The sequence below is a fragment of the Leucoraja erinacea genome, chromosome 19 (genome assembly GCF_028641065.1).
Source record: "Leucoraja erinacea ecotype New England chromosome 19, Leri_hhj_1, whole genome shotgun sequence".
Lineage (NCBI taxonomy): Eukaryota > Metazoa > Chordata > Chondrichthyes > Rajiformes > Rajidae > Leucoraja > Leucoraja erinaceus.
The window spans coordinates 20663262-20683192 of record NC_073395.1 but is presented as its reverse complement, the minus strand read 5'-3'; the positions used below and the strand labels follow the sequence as shown (position 1 = coordinate 20683192).

The 19931-nt window shown below is 42.2% G+C and overlaps 1 protein-coding gene across 1 annotated transcript in view; it reads left to right on the top strand.

Annotated features, from left to right (window-relative positions):
• Window positions 1-19931, top strand: part of zdhhc17 (zinc finger DHHC-type palmitoyltransferase 17) — a 75483-nt gene that overhangs the window by 15060 nt on the left and 40492 nt on the right. The window contains exon 2 of the mRNA XM_055650564.1: window positions 13715-13818. Coding sequence (XP_055506539.1) covers window positions 13715-13818 — 104 coding nt within the window. The remainder of the gene's footprint in view (window positions 1-13714; window positions 13819-19931) is intronic.

The window sequence follows — 19931 nt, the reverse complement described above, 5'->3', positions numbered from 1 at the left end:
AAAAAGAAACTTTCAAAGTACTGATGTCTTTATTCAATTTCTAGGTCCGTTTTCTTTCCATGCATTTATACCCTTTTTATTCTGTAGTCTTCAATCTGATCTCAACCCTTTTTGTGGCAGAATATTATATGCCTTTTGTGTGTGTGTGTGTGTGTGTGTGTGTGTGTGTGTGTGTGTGTGTGTGTGTGTGTGTGTGTGTGTGTGTGTGTGTGTGTGTGTGTGTGTGTGTGTGTGTGTGTGTGTGTGTGTGTGTGTGTGTGTGTGTGTGTGTGTGTGGTGTGTGTGTGTGTGTGTGTGTGTGTGTGTGTGTGTGTGTGTGTGTGTGTGTGTGTACCTATATATATATATATATGTACACACACACACACGCACACGTGTATATTTTCTTGTCTTAAAAATCTGGAGTGCGTCAATATTTTTGCTTCAAGACAGGACACACTTATATAGAGATTTACATGGCTTTGGGTAAATCACTATTGAAATGTGATTCATCTTCAATTACACAGACTGAGAGGAGAAGCAAGTTGTCCTTGTTCTCAAGGGGCTAACTAAGAAGAAAGAGAGGAAGCACCTGTGAGTTGCCACAAAATACAGTATTGTTTTACTGATACATGGACAGGAGCATAGGAGCGCTCTTTCTCCTTCTGAAAGTTGCTTTGATCTTTTATGCCGTTTCACAGGGCCATATGAGATTTTAGTTTGAGGGCCATATGAGATTTTAGATTACACCCTCGAGTGTTCAGCTGAATGCGACACATTCCAAGTTACTTTGAGACATATGCTCAGTGGAGCAGTTAAAACTTTGCACAGATTTTGAAAATATACTGTCAATAAAATTTTAACTCTGATGGGGAAACTTGATTATTCTTGAATTATTTAGCAGTTCCTTAAACAACAGCATGATGTTGGGACTTAAGAACGATTGCATTTCTCATTCATCAGCCATGCGTTTCGTATTGGGTGTCAGGGCCAAGTATGGTCTTCACGTGAGGCACCAATAGAACATGAAACATAACACAAGCTGATGCTGACCTTGCCAGGGATGAATTCAAAGGACAAGACAAGATGGCGATGAAACCAAGTGACTCTTTGCGTGCTGGTCCCAGAAGTGGATCTACTATCAGTCATTACAATTGCTCCACTCTTTTAAATCTTTATTTCAACAGCAGCACCTCACTCTAACTGCTATCTGTGCAATGTGGACGGCTTGATTGTATTCGTGTAGTCTTTTCACTGACTTGAAAGGATGCAACAAAAAGGTTTTTCACTGTACCCTCAGTACACGTGACAATAATGAACTAAACTAAGTTGTAGCTGGGCAAGTTTGCAACAATTATCAGAAAAATAAATAAAACATATCAAAAAACTACAGGCATTTTTGTACTCTGTATTTACATTGGCTTGGTATTTCTTATTTGCTTTTCAGCAATAATTAATGACATGCATAAAGTTTTAAAAAAACTTGAAGCTGATGATTATTAGATATTAAATGGACATCTTCTAGCTTGTGATATGTTGCCTCTTGTTTCAATCAACGTAATGGGGAAGTTGTAATAATAAGGAACTGCAGATGGTGGGTTAATACCAAATATAGATAGAAAAGATAGGCAAAAATGCTCGAGTAATTAAGCGGGTCAGGCAGCATCTCTGGAAAAAATGGATAGGCGATGTTTCTGGTTGAGACTGAAGAAGGGTCCCAGCCCGAAATGTTACCTATTTACTTTCTGCAAAGATGCTGCCTGACCCACTGAGTTGCTCCAGTTTTTTTTGTATCTGTAGCTGGAAAGTTATTGGTTTATTTTTAGCAAAATTCCATAAACTAGTTGAGAAACTTATGACATTTCTGCATCTTTTATTCTCTTCCTGTTGGATTTCACAAGTTAAAATTGGGTTGGATATTTGTGTATTAAACATGACTCCATCAAATGAAGAGCTCATTACCTAGACTGCAAATTATTTTATCCTTGTTCCCATTAATTGACATGGTGAGATGTTTTTTGTCCTGAGCCTTCTTCAGAAGAAGTCTGAGGAACGGTTCCAACCCGAAACGTCACCTATCCAAAGATTCCCCACTGAATGGGAGCTAAGAATTCCTCTTCAATTTTTCATTTTTTTATATTAACTTGTTTCCTCCTCTTCTCAGTATTTTCCCTTTTATTTATCTTTGTTTTCTAAAAAGATCCTAAATCTTTAACCTACTACCAAACTTGCAAAATTACATGTTTTTCAATCACTTTCATACCATCCTTAAAGTTCTTTATCAGGTAAAGATGGGTCCTGACCAGAAACATCACCTACCCATGTTCACCAGAGATGCCGCCTGACCTGCTGAATTAATCCAGCACTCTTGTATAAACCTGCATCTGCAGTTCCTTGTTTCGACAAACTAAAAGATGATGTATCGTTTTCTTGCATTATTTCTTCCTCGTCAGAATATATTTCTGCTGATAAATATGAAATATCTTCATTAAAATCTGGCATGCCTTGATCTACTATCTTACCCTTAGTCTATTTTCTCAGTCCACTTTATCCAACATCATCATCATCATACTGTTGTAAATGTCTTTAATTAAATATCAGGTGCAGGTTAAAGATCCAGCTTTCTCACAAACCAAATGTGAAATTCTACTATACTGGGATCACTATTTCCTAGGGGGTTCCTTTACTATGAGATCATTAACTAATCCTGCCCCATTACACAACACTACATCTAGAATAGCTTACTCCCTGGTTGGTTTCTCAACATATTGCTCTAAGAAACCAACTTGAATATACTACTAAGACCTCGTTCTCAAGGTTAGTCTTCCGACTTGAGTCAAAACACTGGTCAGGCCACACTGGGAGTATTATGTACAGTTCTGGTTGCCACATTGTAGGATTGCTGAGATTGCACTGGGATTGGGATTGAAATGGGGTGGCACAGTGGCACAGCAGTATAGTTGCTGCCTTACAGCGCCAGTGACCCACATTCGATCCTGACTATGGGTGCTGTCCGTATGGAGTTTGCATGTTCTCCTTGTGACCATGTGGGCTTTCTCTGGGTGCTCTGGTGTCCTCCCACATTCCAAAGAAATGCAAGTTTGTGGGTTAATTGGCTTCTGTAAATTGACCCTGGGATAGAACTAGTGTATGGGGATCATTGGTTGGCGTGGAGTTGGTCGGCCAAGGGGGCCTGTTTCCACGTTGTATCTTTAAACTAAACTAAAAACTAAACACTGGAGCTAGTGTAGAGGAGATTCTCCGGTATGTTATCTGGATTCAGTCGTGAAGAGGGATTGCATTGGCTGAGCTTGCTTTCTCTGGAGTGAAGGGGGCTGAGGAGTGACAATAGATACGGAATATCTATTAGTGGCATAGTTAAGGTGGATGGTCAAAATTCACTTCCCATGGTAGGGGTAATTAAAACTAGAGAGCATAGGTTTAATGTTAAATGAAGGTGTTTTAAAACAGATCTGAAAAGTAAGTTTTTTCATGCACAAGATTGATATTTGGAACATGCTGCCACAGCAGGTGGTGGAATCAGATACAATTACCATGTTTAAGGGGCTTTTAGGCAGACAAACAGGCAAGGCATAAAGAGTACTGTCCTAATGAAGGCAAATGGGATTAGTGTAGATGGCCATAAGGTCAGCATGGATGAAATGAGATGTACAACTCTGACTGATTAAATTTGCTCATGATTATTGTACGGCTTTTCTTACAAGCCCTATTATTTCTTGATTTATACTCTGTATTACAGAATAGCTTCTGTTAGGCTGCCTATGCATATCTCTCACCAATCATTATTTCTTATCTTCCTCAAAATAGGTTCTGCATCTTTAGCCTCTGAGTTAAAATCATTCCTCAACGCTGCAGTGATTTTATCCTTCGTTATCTGGCCAACTCTGCCTCCTTTTGCTTTCTGACAATCCTTCTAAAATGTCAAATTCTGCTGACCATTCAGATGCTAACCTTGGCTATCCTTCAACCTTGTCCCAGTGAGGACGATCAGATCAGAATTTGGATCTGGATTTGCGCAAACCCATCTGCCTTGATCGGTTTAAAAATGAGTATATTTGTTATTTTCTATTTGACATATAAAAAATTCTAGGTGGAACCTTGGAATTCGCTGTACATCGGTACACGCGACAATGAACTAAACTAAGCCAAACGTTTTGTATTGCAGCAGTTTTGCACATTGCATCCAGAGATTTCAGGTGCCAACATTGCAGTGTGTGCAAAGAGTTATTACATTAAAAACGGCATCTACACTGTGCCTTCAATGCAGCTAAACTTTCCAAGGTGCATAAAGAAAACAGATGCTAAATCACAGAGGGAGCAATTAGTAAGGGGGACTAAAATCTTCTCAAGCCAATGAGGGAATTGCAATAAACACATGTTCAGTCTCTCATTGTGCAAATCACATTTGTGGATGCACTTAAAAAAATTGAAACATAAAGAAACAAGGAACTGCTGGTTTACAAAGAAAAGTGCTGGAGTAACTCAGCAGGGCGGACAGCATTAAGGAGAATAGGCGACATTTTGGGTCGACATCCTTCTTCACTCAAACATCACCTATTCTAATCTTCAGGGATGCTGCCTGATCTGCTAAGTTCCGCCAGTGCTTTTTATCTTTTTCCTTGTAAATATAGACTGTTGAATGAAATAAATAGATATTAAGACTTCCTTCAGAAGAAGATTAAGGGAGTTATCAGAAATCTGACCATGCTGATCAGGAAATATTGAACAGATTGAAGCTCTATTTTCCAAGAAATTGACAGCTGAGAGATGATCTGATTCTACCTTGCGCTGTTCAAATAACATTTTCCATTCCACAGTTGACTGGAAGAAATCAAACATATTATTGCAGGAAAGTTGACAATGGATTTGGGAAGTGACAAGGATTTTGTGAGAAGAGTAGATAGAGGGTTATTAAAACTGAGAAGGTCAATGATTTTTTTTGTTTCCCCGGAAGTGAGAATTCACGTCGGCAGCTAAAGGAGCCAGCATGAGGTGCAAACCTTTCATCCGAAAGCCTTGGGATACACTTGTCGGATTTCGGACATTTTCGGATTTTCGAATGGAAGATTTTTAGCGTAGATTAGGTAGGTAGCGCGGGCGGCGGCTTGAAAAGTCTGAGCACTGCCTCCTCAGACCGGGAGAATCATTGCAAAATGTTAGTCAGTTAGTTTGGAATTTTATGTGGTGGTGGTGGAGTAGGGGTGAAGGGGAAAACTTTAATTCTTAGTCCCCTACCTGGTCGGCGACTCCCAACCTCGCGGAGCTGGGGGCTTTTCGTCCGGCCGCGGGCGGCGCCGGTTGGAGCTCGGACCCCGGCAACTCTACCCCTGGCTGCGCGGTTCCAAATCCAGCGACGCTCCGCGAACGTTGGGTCGGCGGCCACAGTCCGGAGCTTGACGGCGACCCGGTAAGGCATTGCATATTATTGCCGGAAAGTTGAGCTGGGGCAATGGGGCCGCGGGGGAAGTGGATTTGGAGCGCCTCGCAGCCAGGGGTTGTGACAACCGGCGCCGCCCGCTGCCTCAGCGCTAGTACTGCACGGCGACCCGGTAGGCAGAGGGGGACTAAGAATTTCACCCCCCTTTCACTGAAGGTCAAAACTAACTGACTGATTTTTTTTGTTTAAAGCGCGTCGCCCGGTCTCCCGGACAGTAGACAGAATTCATTTCGGGTCGCCAAACGCAGCTTTGAGACGGGAAAAAATGGCCGCCAGCATAACTAAAAGGTTCACCTGTACTTCAGTTCAGTTTCAGTTTAGTTTATTGTCACATGTATCAAGATACAGTGAAAAGCTTTTGATGTGTGCTAACCATTCAGCGGAAAGGCAATACATGATTACAATCAAGCCATTTATAGTGTTTACACACGTGATAAGGTAATATTGTTGAGTGCAATGTAAAGCCAGTAAAGTCCGATCAACGATTGTCCGAGGATCACCAATGAGGTAGATAGAAGTTCAGGACTGCTCTTTACCTGTGGTAGGATGATTCAATTGCATGATAACGGCTGGGAAGAAACTCCGTGAATCTGGAGGTGTGTGTTTTCACACTTCTATACCTTTTGCCCAATTGGAGAGGGGAGAGGAGGGAATGGCCAGGGTGCAACTGTTCCTAGATTATGCTGCTGGCATTGCCTAGGCAGCGTGAGGTATAAATGGAGTCAATGGAAAGAAGGTTGGTTTGTCACACAAAAAAACAGAATTCCCAATGGTATCACATCTTTTGGGAGTAAGGTAAGGAACTGTCTACTGATGGCACCTTGAGGATGCCTTCACCACAAAGAAGGTTCAAGACACTGGCCCACAATATATCTGATGCCTAACAGGGGGTGAAAAGTACTGTTAGCTTTGCCAGCTACATCCATGTCCTAAGACTGAATTAAAAATAAATCATTGTGCCATTGAAGCAAGTGAAATAGATCTACAATGGTGTAAAATTATATATTCTACTCTCCAAGTGGTTTTTCTTTTTATAACTTAAGCACTATTGAAGAACGTAGCTAAGATCAGAAAGACACGTCAGCAAAAAATCGATGTTGCACATGCACCCCATATTGAAGTGACACAAGAAATATTTATATATTTCATGTAAAATTAGTCAATGCATTGTGGTAGGATTACTGCCTGCTCTTATCTCCAACCTGGGCCATTGATAGTGCAAATCTCAAGATGGTGATGACTTGGTCTGAAGACCAGAGATTTAATGGGCAGCAGAATGGGGCATCGGTGGCACAGTAGCACAGGGGCTGAGCTGCTGCTTCACATCATCAGTGACTAGGGTTAGATCCTCTTTGTTTGCACATTCTCCCTATGACACGCGAGTTTTCACCGGTGCTCCCGTTTCCACCCATTTCCCCAAAACGTGCGGGTTTGTTAGTTAATTGGCCTCTGTAAATTGCCACCAATGTGTAGAACTAGTGCGTAAACATGTGTAGACAAATCAATGGTCAGCATGGAAGGTCAAAGTGCTTGGCTCCATGTAGTATCTCTAAACTAATCATGAAAATTAGGCTTCAAGGTGATAATAGATTTCCATCCAACGACTTCTTGTTGTACAGACAGAAGTGGAAAACGTGTGTATACAGGTTCATTATGTGGCTTGGAATCAGAGGCCCCGTGGGCAATCCTTTAGTTGCCGTTGCTATTGAGTTTCGTGCATCGCAAGTTACTAATGGGACTCGATAATGAAATCTGTGATGCATAAGGAGTCTTTTCAAACATTCAGACGGGTCTAAATCAAAGACGACAACACAGTAAAGAATGAATATAAATGCAAATAAGAATGCAATGGCGTGTAGATTTTCCACCCGTGGACTGCTGAGAGCTGCTGAAAATGGCATGCACTCATGCTGTAGAGAGGATCTGTCACCTTGTTTTCCTTTGATAATTATTCAGCTGCACCTTATTATTCCCAACCCTTCCATCACCAGCAAGTTAAATTTCATCCTCTGGCAGCTTATAATTGAACACTTAACGTAACTGAAATTCAATGTCTTTTGCTCTGTACAGCCACCCCAGATGGTCTTGTGAGATTTTAATTTGTGAGATTCTACAATATTTATAAGACACATTTATACTCAATTTTAGGGAATGGTTTTAAGAAATTAAAGAGAAAAACTAAATCGGTTTCCATTTTTATTTTCTCCATTTTAGAGAATTGCCTTTTTCCTATTTGAGGGTTTCAGCCAGAATAAAACACAGGCTAACACAGTGCCAGGGCACATTGGAAAATGACAGTATCTGAGGCGGTCTGCTGATAATTAATGTACATTCCTTATGGAGCAACACCGCTTCATATTTCGCTTGGGCAGCTTACAACCCAGGAGTATGAAAGTCAATTTCAAGTAATCCTTGCAATCCCACTCTTCCCCCCCCTTCCCCCACCCTAGTTGTCCCACTAGTTTTTGCATCCTTGTGTCCCTTCATTATCACCTCTTACCCAGCTAACAATGAGCCCCTTATTGGGTTCCACCTTTCCTTGGCCATCTGTTGCCAGCCCTGCTTTGTTCTGGCCTTTTATCAACCTCCAGTTCCCCCCCCCCCCCCCCTCTACTTTCAGTCTGAAGAAGAGTCCTGACCCGAAACATCAGCCATCCTTTTTTCCCCAGAGATGCTGCCTGACCCGCTGAGTTACTCCATCGCTTTGTGCCTTCCATCGATATAAACCAGAATCTGCAGTTCCTTTCTACATTCTTTTTCATCTTGTTTCCATTGCTGTGTGATTGTAAATGGCATAAGCAAGTTAGTGCCTCTCAAACTTGAATCTCATATGCTCCATTATGGCGGAATGACGCAGCACAGCCAGGGACCTTTCAGTGCATTGTTGGTTATTTGAAAACTATCTATTTGGTCCCCTTCTCCACCTATTTGCTTTGAGTAATCATTTTGATGGAGCTCAATACCAGCCTCGGATCCTTGTTAGTGTAAGGTTGAGTCGAAGGCGTTCCCTCCAATATAATTTATTTTGCAGTGTTCATTGGATTTCTGGACTATCGAATAGATTCTCTAAACCGGACCACGTGGTACATTAAAAATTTAACTCCCTGCATCCAGTATCCAGCTGTCGTGGCTTTAATTACAGTTGTTATAACAATCAGGCATTCTGTTCGACAAACAGACGTGAATTTTCATTGAGTTTTTATCCCCTTTTAAATATTAGTGGTTTTTCAGTTCTCATCTCTTCAAGACATTCCGAAGTGCTTCACAGCTAATGAAGTGTGTTTGAAGCACCGTGCACGTTGGAAGCATTTCATCCATTGCCACTTTACTTCCACATTTAAAAAGGAGCAAATAACTCGCTGCAGTTGACTAGTAATTACTGCAGTGAGTCATTGTACTGGAAACCAGCATGATGCGTATGGCTTTGTGTTGTATTTTTAGTTATCTTTTTGTGCATTGCTCCTGCACATAAGCAGGTAAATAGATTAGTAAAACTACAGACAAGGAGCATCTGGTTTAGGATTTAGAAATCATAACTTATGCTCTGTTGCACATTAGAATATTCTGCCCCACATTAGTCCATTTTATTGGGCCGGCACTGTCACAGTGACACAACTAATAGAGCTACCACCACACAGCTCCAACATCCCGGGTTCAATACCGACATCAGGCGCAGTCTGTGCGGAATTTATATGTTCTCTTATCAATACATACGTTTCCTGTGGTGGCTCAGATTTCTTCCACTGTTCTAAAGACATATGGGCTTTGGAATGGAGATGAGGAATTTCTTTAGCCTGAGGGTTGTGAATCTGTGGAATTCAGTGCCACAGATGGCTCTGGAGACAAAGTCACTGGGTATTTTTAAGGCAGAGATTGATAGGTTCTTGATTAGTAAGGGTGTCGAAAGTTACAGGGAGACGGCAGGAGAATGGGGTGGGGAGGGAAAAATAGATCAGCCATGATTATTTGAACAGACTTAATGGGCTGAATTGCTGAAATCTGCTCGTATGTCTCATGGCCTTATGGGTTGATAAATTAATGCACCATTGTAAATTGTCCTTGCTTTGTAGATGAGAGATAGAATTTGTAGGTGGGAGGGGGTGGAGTTGATGTTAATGGTGGGACCATGTGCATGATATAGGATGAGTAAAAATAGATGCATGATGACCGGCATGGACTCATTTGGCCAAAAGCTGTTCTGTGTCCCTAGATAAGTGAAGTTACAGTGGTCTTCTCATTTTTGGTGTATTGTGTTAACTTTTTTCATGGACTCAGTGTACCCAAGCATCAAACCTCTGAAATTAATATTGCAGATGAGGCCATCCGGCCCATTATATGCATGCCTGATGAAAATGGACATGAGGCTAATTCCACTTGGCAACTCTTAGCCCTGAGCCGTGGCAAATTATACCAAGGCCGTGGCTGTCATCAGGGTGGCACTTAACTGTGGTGAGTGCTTCTGCCTCCACACACTTCCAGGCAGTAAGTTCAACACCACCTCTACTTTTTGAGTGAGGTATTATTTCCTTAATTAATCCCACTTTGGCGTTTTTTCAGGCGACTGCTGGCGATTGTCAAGTTGCCAGACAAAGCGTCAACTGGAACAGCAACGGTCAGAGTGGAACAGACGTGCGCACACACACACACACACACACACGCACACACACACACGCACACACGCGCACACACACACACACAAACACACAAACACACGCACACACACGCGCACACATGCACACACACTCCCTCCCTTCCTCCCCCCCCCATCTCAGCACGTTATGCAGGCGGGGGATAGGGCAAGCGGGGGGAGCGCTGTCTAAAAAATTCACACAGCGCAAAGCCAAGGTGAAAGAGACACACACCATGATGAACAGGAAAGTTGGCGCTGTGAAAAGACGGCTAAAGCACAGTGTACGGTAGGTCCTTTAAAAGAGGGGGGAAAAGGAGTGGAGATAACTTTTAAGAAGCCAGAGATACACAGCTGTGAAGCTCGGCGGACATTTAACATTACCAGTCGGTTATCCTCGGGTCTGAAAACTACTGCTTTCCCCTTTTTTTCCCCAATGAGCCAATGAAATTCACCGGTCAGCACCGGCTACAACCTACGAGAACCTCCAAGAACCTTCGACATCCTGGCAACCCATTAGGACCTCCTGGCGACCTAACTACGACTCGGGGAATTCTCGCAACTCTTCATTGCGGCTTCATTCTAGTCGCCGCTAATTTTTCAACATGTTGAAAAATTCACGGCGACCATAATGAGGCCGCGACTATTTCCCAGAATGTGGGAACTCCTCACGACCATGAAGGAGACTCCCCAGCAACAACCCGCGAACATGTGGTGACCATGTGGCGACAGCATAGTCTCCTGCAGTTGCCTAAAAAGTCGCCTAAGTGGTACAGGCCCATAACACATCTCGACCAAATGACACATCCCCTCTTGTTCTTGTTCTTTCTGGAGTGAGCATTTCTGCTCAACCTGTCGTAATTTTTATACATCTCAATATAACTTCCCTTGGCATCCATTGCTCTAAAGAACATATCCCTAGCCAAGCCAGTCTTGCTTTCTTGATAATTAATATTTCTTCACCCTCAGCAGTATCCCCTTACATCTCCTCTGCACCATTTCTTGTGCTATGGCATCCCTCCCATTGTTAGGTGACCAAAGCTTTGCACAGAACCAAATGAGATGAGGCCTTTATGGCGAGCTGTAGCTTGGACTATGGAAATATTGCATCAAAATCTGCCGACTATTACATTTGGACACAGTGGGCTGTTTCATGCGTGGGCTACTTAATCGGGGTTTGTCTTTATGTATGGCAATAATTGCACAGATCCATATGCAAAAAAATGTAACTAGCTCTCGCTATGGTACACGTGAAAATAAAAAGAACCATTGAACCAGAAATCGTGAAATAGAAAATTCAAATCTGCGGGACTATACTAAGCAGCACGATTGGAGATTAATTTTGCATTATTCAGAAGCTGAGTAAAAATCTAAATAATCATTGAACTCTTGTGTTGTAAGCTTCACCAGCTTAGAATAATTTACAGCTAGTCACTGTGTCAACTCAGTGGTCGCAACCATGACAATTAATACCTAATTTTTGATTTTATTGTCACAATTAGCACACTGGAAGGTTGTAATCTACAGGCTAAGTCAGTGTTGGATTTTTTTTTTTTCTGGCAGGATTATTGGACTGAAGCAAGGTCATCAAAACACTGAATCTTAATTGTTCTTGTATTACTCGTGGTATCAGTGCACCTGGCTATAAATGTCCTCAGAACATAGATCATTTTTCAGCCAATTAATTTGATAAACTTTCATAGTCTTCAAAGGCAATGAAAGTATGTGACCGAGAAACTAATGAAAGGCAAGCTAATTGCGTAGGTAAAGATTTGTGTAGGTACCAAATTCCTCAGTGCATATATGAATGAATGGTAAATAATGGATGGTCAGGGATGATTAAAAAGCGCAGCCAAAGGTATAAGTTTGTCATTAACACAAAGCAGCATTGTTAATAGTGACCATGGACTGATTCATTTACACAATTAATAATGGAATAAACTCATACACAGAACTGTTGTAAATGGATTTCAATGTAAACAATTTTTATATTTAACTTTGGATCTAAAGTAAAATAGATTATTTCACTTAAGGTGAAAAGCAAGAAGCAATTGATTGAAACAAAGAACTGCAGATGTTGGTTTACAAAAAACAACAACAAAGTGCTGGAGTAACACACCACAGTACCTCTGGAGAACATGGATAGGTGACGTTTTGGGTCTGGATCTTCTGTCAGACTGATTGTAGTGCGGGGTAGGGGGGAGGAGAAGCAAGAGATGTTCAGAGACATGAGAACCTGTAGGCAAAAACATTACCCGGAGCATCTGAAGGCAGATGTTGTACAAAGCCCTGATTATATTACTCCTTGAGCAGTTCTGGGCCCCATAAATTTGGAACGACACACTAATCATTGAGGGCGTGTAATACAGATTTATTGGACTAAAACATTTTGAATTCTAAGAAATAAATTGTAATAGATTTCATAATCTTGGTTTATTTTTCTTGGAATCTAGGGTATTAAACTTGATTTGATTGAAATTTTAATAATAAAAACTCTGGTATACATATACTGTTTCCACGGGTTTATTGGGCTAGATCTAGGATATAGTGCAAAGACATGGAAGTCTATGGGTTTCACTGGGAAACACTCCAACGGCTCGAGTTATATGTGGCATAAAGTAAATGGTTATCAATGTTAGAGGTCAATAAACTCAGTTTTGAAGCTTTGTTCTGAGGATCTAGCTATGCCCAACATCTATAATATCTGTTTGGGCATCAGGGATTATGGGGAGAAGGCAGGAGAGTGTGGTTGAGAGGGGATAGATAGAATGGCATGGACCAAAAGCCAAATGATTATGAATGGTTACCGCCCTTATGAGACCCAAATCCTGGGTCCCTCAGGTAAGCTTCTGTACTCTAGTCGGAGGCCTCTAACTGCCGCTGCACATCAGATGAAAATCCAGTGAAAACGCATTTGTACTCTGGCTTTGACCATGCCTGAGGCTTTGCTTCTGTTATACATGTCTTTTCCTACGGTTGTTTTTTGTCTGGTTAGATGATGCACACTTTGTTGCAGCACATAAATAAAATTCCATCTACAACGTATTAGCAAGTGAAGCAGACCATGATTGTATGCTCTACGATTCGGGCATGGTCTGAAAAGTGACACATCAGCTAGGCAATGACCTTTTCCAACAAGAGGGAGACTAACCACCTCATCACGTATGCCTGACAGTCAATGATATTGCCATCAATAAGATCCTTGCCATCATTATTTTGGTGGTCACCATTGATTAACTGGGCCAGTTTAGACTGTTAGCTGCCAGAGGAATAGTTGAGGCAGGTACTATGTTTAAGTAACATGGATAGGACAGAATTAGGGGGGTATGCGCCAAACGTAGGCAGGTGGGACATGTTTACCGGACGCTGCATGATTCTGACTACGACTCTAAGATCAGATACAGGGTACTTTGCAGTGAGTGTCTCACTTCCCAGCACCCCACAGCCTGTCCACCATTCAGGCGAATAAGTGAGCAAAATGACAGTATATTGCTGGGAATAATGTAGCTCCGAGTATCAATAAAACTGAATACCAGATTCAGAACAAAGCAGCCCACCTGATGGGCAATCTGTCAACCTTTAACAGACATTTGTTAAATTTTCCACATGTTAATATTTTGTGACCTTTTTCTTTTTAACATGTGAAATAGGATGTCAAGATTCAAAGTCACTATGGTCACAGCTACAATGATTCGTTGGCGCGGAAAAGCCACGTTGATGACTACAGCACTTGGGACATTGTCAAAGCCACACAGTAAGTGCAATATCTTTTTGGGAAAGATGCTGGAATTTGTTGTATTTTAATTTGTTTGTGAAAGATTCAATAGAAGAAATAGCTGAAAGATATAGCAGAGCCAATATTTAAATCTAGTTGAGTTCTATCTTTCATCCGCAAATGTAGGTAATCATAGTTTGCATCATGTGCATTAACTTGTATTGTAGAGTGTTTTTAATAGAGATAATTTACAAGTTTAATCAGTCAAAAATAAAGTTTGAGGCACAGTGGAGCCATACTCACTGGGCAGATGGGAGACCATGATCAAAAAGGTAGTGCTCCCTTTATCAATTCTAGCCCATTGCACTTTGGAAATGCTGGCACCTGAGATGTCCATATTTTCTAGGGCGTCACAGCACTAGAGACCTGTCTGTGGGGTTTCCTCCCATATCCCCACAAGACGTACGGGTTTGTAGGTTCTTTGCCCTCTGTAAATTGCCCCCACTGCGTGAAGGAAGTGGATGCAAAAGCGGAATAACACAGAACTAGTGTGAACGGGTGATCACAGGTTGGTGGAAAAAGGCCGAAGATCCTGTATCCATGCTCTATTTCTCAAATAAACCATTGAGAGAGGTGGCCAAAATCTTGGTTTGAGGAGGGTTTTAAAAGAGTGGGGGAATGTAAAGTGAATTGGAGCTGAGCTCAACTGCTAAGATGGAGCTAGAGGTATGGGTCACAAGAAGGTCGAATCAGTGATAAAAATGAACTGCCGATGCTGGTTTATACCAAAGATAGACAAAAAATGCTGGAGTAGTTCAGCATCTATGGAGAACATGGATAGGTTCAAATGCAGAAAATAGCTAGGTGATGTTTCTGGTCGGGACCCTTCTTCAGACCACCTACGTCACCTATTCATTTTCTCTGGAGATGCTGCCTAACCCTGAGTTAATCCAGCATTTTGTGTCTAAGCTTGAATCACTGATGGAGAGCATTGGGAGATGTAAACTTGGACAGTGTTTCCACAGTAATGAGGGGTGAGGTCATTCAGGAATTAATTGTGAGAGTGAGAATTTCAAAAGAGAACCAATGAGCACCAGGAAACATTGCATGTCAGGCCAGAAAAAATGATTGACTGGATACACAAGAGACTGTAGATGCCGGAATTTGGAGTTTTGTTTGTTAAATGAATGGTTTAACAGTTTCAAGAGCCAAGGATATTTAATTGTCGTACGTATCGAAAACGAACACAATGAAATTCTTACAGCAACATAACAGGTGTGCAAATACAGTACTCATAGGTAACACAGTAATCAAAGAGTTCAATAAATTAAAAAAAACTATATTAGTTCAAAACAAAAGCCCAAAGTCCCTAGTGCAATTTTTGTTCAGTTTAGAGATACACCGCAGAAACAGGCCCTTCAGCCCACCGAGTCCGCCACGACCAGCAAGTCCGCCACAACCAGCGATATTAACACTATCCAACACGCACTAGGGCCAGTTTTACATTTACACCAAGCCAATTAACCTATATACCTGTACGTCTTTGGAGTGTGGCAGGAAACTGAAGATCTCGGAGAAAAACCCACGTGGTCACGGGAAGAATATACGAAATCCGTACAGACAGCACCCGTAGTCGGGATCAAACCCGGGTCCCCGGCGCTGCACCACTGTGGCCGCCAATCAAGAAGGTTTAGATGGTGATTATAGTGTTTGAGAGCCTGATGGTTGATGGGAAGAGGCTGTTCCTGAACCTGAGGTCATAGTTTACAGACTCCTCCGCCTCTTCTTGATGCCAGGAGTGCAATGAGAGCATGGCTAGGGTTTTAATGAAGTTGCCGGCCTTTTTGAGGCAGTGCCTTGTATTCATCCCTTCGATGGTGGGGAGGTCAGTACCCGCAGTGTGCACCACTTTTGGTAATCTCCTTCTTCCTGGGTGTTTGAATTGTTGAACCATGCAGTGATGCAACAAGTGCACCTGGTGGAAGTTCCAGAGAGTATCGACACACCGAATCTAAAGGAAGTTGGAGGAACCTGTCACGTATGGGCTCCAAGGCCATTTTCAGAGAACACTCGAAGATTTAAGTCAGAAGGTGGGGCAGAAGTGGATGAGTTGCAATGCCAATTAAGTTTGGGCAGGGACAGGTGATAATATGGAAGCACAGAAAGCAATCTTAGCAAAGTGGTAAATTGTCTCGGCGTTAAATAAAATGTTACGGTTACACCAGTGACAACAGGTTTTTCTTTTACTTAGTTTTTGAATTTGTCTGTGAATGCTGCTAATGCTTCTGTTTGAAAATATTTCCTTATTTCAGTTCTTCATAAGCCATAGGAGCAGAATTAGGCTGTTCAGCCCATCACGTCTATTCTGCCATTCCTCTGGGTGTCACAATGAGTGGGTTGGATGTATTAATCAATTGATTTTTAATTAAAACAAAGCATGGTGGGTTTAAAAGTACTAGGCACACTGAGAGACATAAATGGGGTAGACAGTCTGACCTTTTTTCCTAAGTCCAAAAATAAAATAGTAGGGGGCATAGCTTGAAGGTGGGAGGAGTAAAGTTTAAAAGAGTTGTGCTGGGCAATTTATTTTTACATAGAGGATTGTGGGTGCCTGGAACGTGCTGCCGAGGGTGATGGTTGAAGCAGATATGATCATGGCATTTAAGAGGCTTTTGGATAGGCATATGGCTACACAGAATGGAGAGATATAGATTATGTACAGGTAGAGAATAGATGGTCTTGGGATCATGTTCAGGCACAAACATTGTGAACTGAAGGGTCTGTTCTTGTGCTGCACCTGTTCTAAATGCAGAGATCCTAAACTGAAAATGGTACAGAATGCACAGCTTTAAAAAATCAACATCGATAAAACGCAAAAATGAGAGAATTACGTTCGGAGAGATTTCCCTGTAGATTATTTAGCAGTGGAGCTCTTTGATTCAGGATGGTGTTGAACAGCAGATGGACGGAGCTGAGCTGCTTAATGCCAATGCAAATGCTCGAAATGATGGGAATTTGCAAGTTTCGCAGACAAACCCAAGGGAAGAACATGTTGAATTATTTCCGTCGCCCGGCTCTTTCAATCAATCTGCATCCATGCACATTAGTTTACGAACACAAGTAGGTTGATTTCTTTGCCCCCAATAACCACTCAACAGAGTTCAAATTTTGTTTATTTTTGTTTTTGTGCAGGGAAGTAAAAATGGATCAGGCAAATTCATGCCCGATGCAGATGCAACTCATCCAACCTTCCATTCATTCCGCCATCACTCTCTTCGCCAGATTCACAAAGCTCCATCATATTAATAATATTCAATGGCACTTTACTGTCACATGTACCTCGATACAGTAAAATTCTTTGTTTTGCTTGCAGTTCAGTAAAATCATTCGAAGCATAGGCACGATCATAAGTACAAAAGTACGATGATTGTAGTGTAAGAATAGTTGACTTCACCGAGGCAGTGCGCAAAGACGAGTGGCATTTAGTGCCTTTAAAGTTCTTAAAGAAGATAGTGTCCTATCTTGGCCATAAAGGCCCATTCCCCTGGCAGCATCTCTAGGTCGGTGTTGCAGGGGTTGGTCTGGCCTGGCGATGCACTCAATGTCCTCCATTGCTGCTCTGCCGCTACAGGCTGCGCGCCCGATCAACATGATCCCCAGACTGCTGCAGGGCCCACTCCACCGACACATCGACCTGTGATCACGCCACGATCATGCCGTGCCCTCGCCTTCCGCAACCACCGCTCTGCCCCCGTGCAGCGGGGCGCCTCCAGCGCCTGACCCCAGAATGCTTCCAAGGGCTTGGGAGACAAATCCCCAGCCCTCTCCCTAGCACTGATTCTCTGCCCAATCTGCCACCAACACCGCTAACTTCAAGGACACAAGCTGGCTGTGCTGAGGCCTGAGAGGTAGGGGAAAAAAAAATTGGCCAGCCCGAATGCAGTGGGTCAGATGAGTTCTTCTGCACCTCACACTTCAATAATTCCACAATGGGTGACATTGACCCGTGCTTGCAGACCTCGCGAGTTCAACCAAGCACAAAGGAATAGTTCCAGTCAAGAGACAGATCTTATCATCCCATCACGGAGGACTGAATTTAAATGTGAGTGCTTTGCTTGAGATGCTGTCAAATGCACTGCCGGCCCTCTCCCTTAATTCACTCTCCAGATTGGCCTCTATCTTCGATGATGTGAGGAAGCTAATTAGGTGCCCTCTTGAACCCTTCCTATTGTGTGGAGCAGACTCTTTCCCTGTGCTGTTAAGTTTCTTTGTTCTGATTTCGATCCACTGGCTGCCTCACTTGGCCCATTCAATAGGCGGCTCAGTGTCGAACCATGTTGACAGAGGATATTGACTGGAGATGGGCCAAACTGAGACAAGTTCAAGATGACAAGAGTCTGTACTGAAGGACATTAATGAACCAGTTGTTTTTTAATGAGAATCCAACAATGTTGGAGTCAATCAGCTGGTCACAGCTGTTTGTCTTGTAATTAAAATATTTAAATGTTAAATCTCTATGAAAAAAATCTATATTTTCAAATTCTACCTTTGCGTGCCAAATGCAAGGATTTACATGAATTGTAAAATTTGATATAGAGTGTTGCATTGCCTTGCAAAAGGTTCACCTTTGAAAGCATTTGTTTTACAACTCAGTATTATAAGCACTTATGACCAGTGCTTTGTCTCTGTGTAGTTATTGCCCACAAACTGGCTGATAGTCTATTTCGCATATCGTTGGAGCTCGGGCCAATCAATGTGGCATGCTGTTTTATTTGCTATTTTATTTCAGTTTTGTGTAGATTTCAATTGCAATTCTAGTGTTTATAATGTTTAAATATTATGTTTTTAGTTTACCTGCCCCTTTACAATGTATAAGCCTTTTGCCAGCAGACTGCAGCAGAAGCAGGGAGAGCAACTGGCACATGCCTGGCAAAGGAAGTCTGTCCTTTCCCGTGACATTTGTAAAGTGAGGTAAACTGAAAGATGCTCAGCATAACAAAACGCAAAATGCTGGAGGAACTCAGTGAGTCAGCCAAGCATCTGTAGAGGGAATGGACAGATGACATTTTAGGTCGAGACCCTTCTTCAGACTTTGTGATATAAATGGGTGTATCAGAGCAACAAATTTATTCCTAAAACTAAATCTAGTCGATTGAACTGGTTTCAACCCCAGAAAATGCAAAGAATGTTTGGAAATTTAGTCTGGTTTTAGAATGCCTTTGTAGATAATAGTTGAGATAAAAGCAAAAATATTTCAGATAGGCAGCACCAACTGGCATTTCTATAATGCCTTTAATGTTGCACAAACATTGCATGCTGGTGCAATTACTATTTTGTAATTGAATTGCTTAATAGCTGAAAACTTCACAAACTATGACTTTAGACTTTTTTTAAAAGAGCTACAGCGTGGAAACAAGCCTTTTGGCCCAATGAGTCCGTGCTGACCAACCCATTCAGCAGCACTATCCTACGCACGTGGAACAATTTACAGTTACAGAAACCAATTAACCTGCGTCTTTGGGATGTGGGAGGAAAGCGGAGCACCCAGAGAAATCCCGCACGGTCGCAGGGAGAATGTACAAACTTCGTACAGACAGCACCCATAGTCAGGATGGGATCCGGATCTCTGCTGCTGTAGGATAGCAACTCTGCACCACTGTGCAGCCCTGTGCTACGGTGCCGCCGGTAATTAAGGAAAGAAATGTGGAGAGGCTGCGGCAGAGAATTCCAGCGCTTTGGACCGAACACAAGTGCCAATGGAAGTACAATTAATTTGGGAATGAAGAAGTGGCCAGCATTGAGAGAAGCAGATGTTGCAAAGGTTTACAACAGATGACCGAGAGATGTTGAAATGAGAATTTTAAAACTAAGATTTGGTTTAATTTAAAGAAAAAGCACGGAAACAGGCCCTTCGGCCCACCGTCTCCATGGCAACCATCGATCACCCGTTCACACGAGTTCTATGTTATCCCATTTTATTATTTACTCGCTACACACTAGGGACAATTTACAGCCGTCAATTAACCTATAAACCCGCATGTCTTTGGGTTGTGGGAGGAAACCGGAGTGTACATATAAATTTACAAGGTCACTCCTCAGCTTCATGCCCTCCAGGGCGAAAAGTCGCTCACAATCCAGCTTCTGAGGAACAA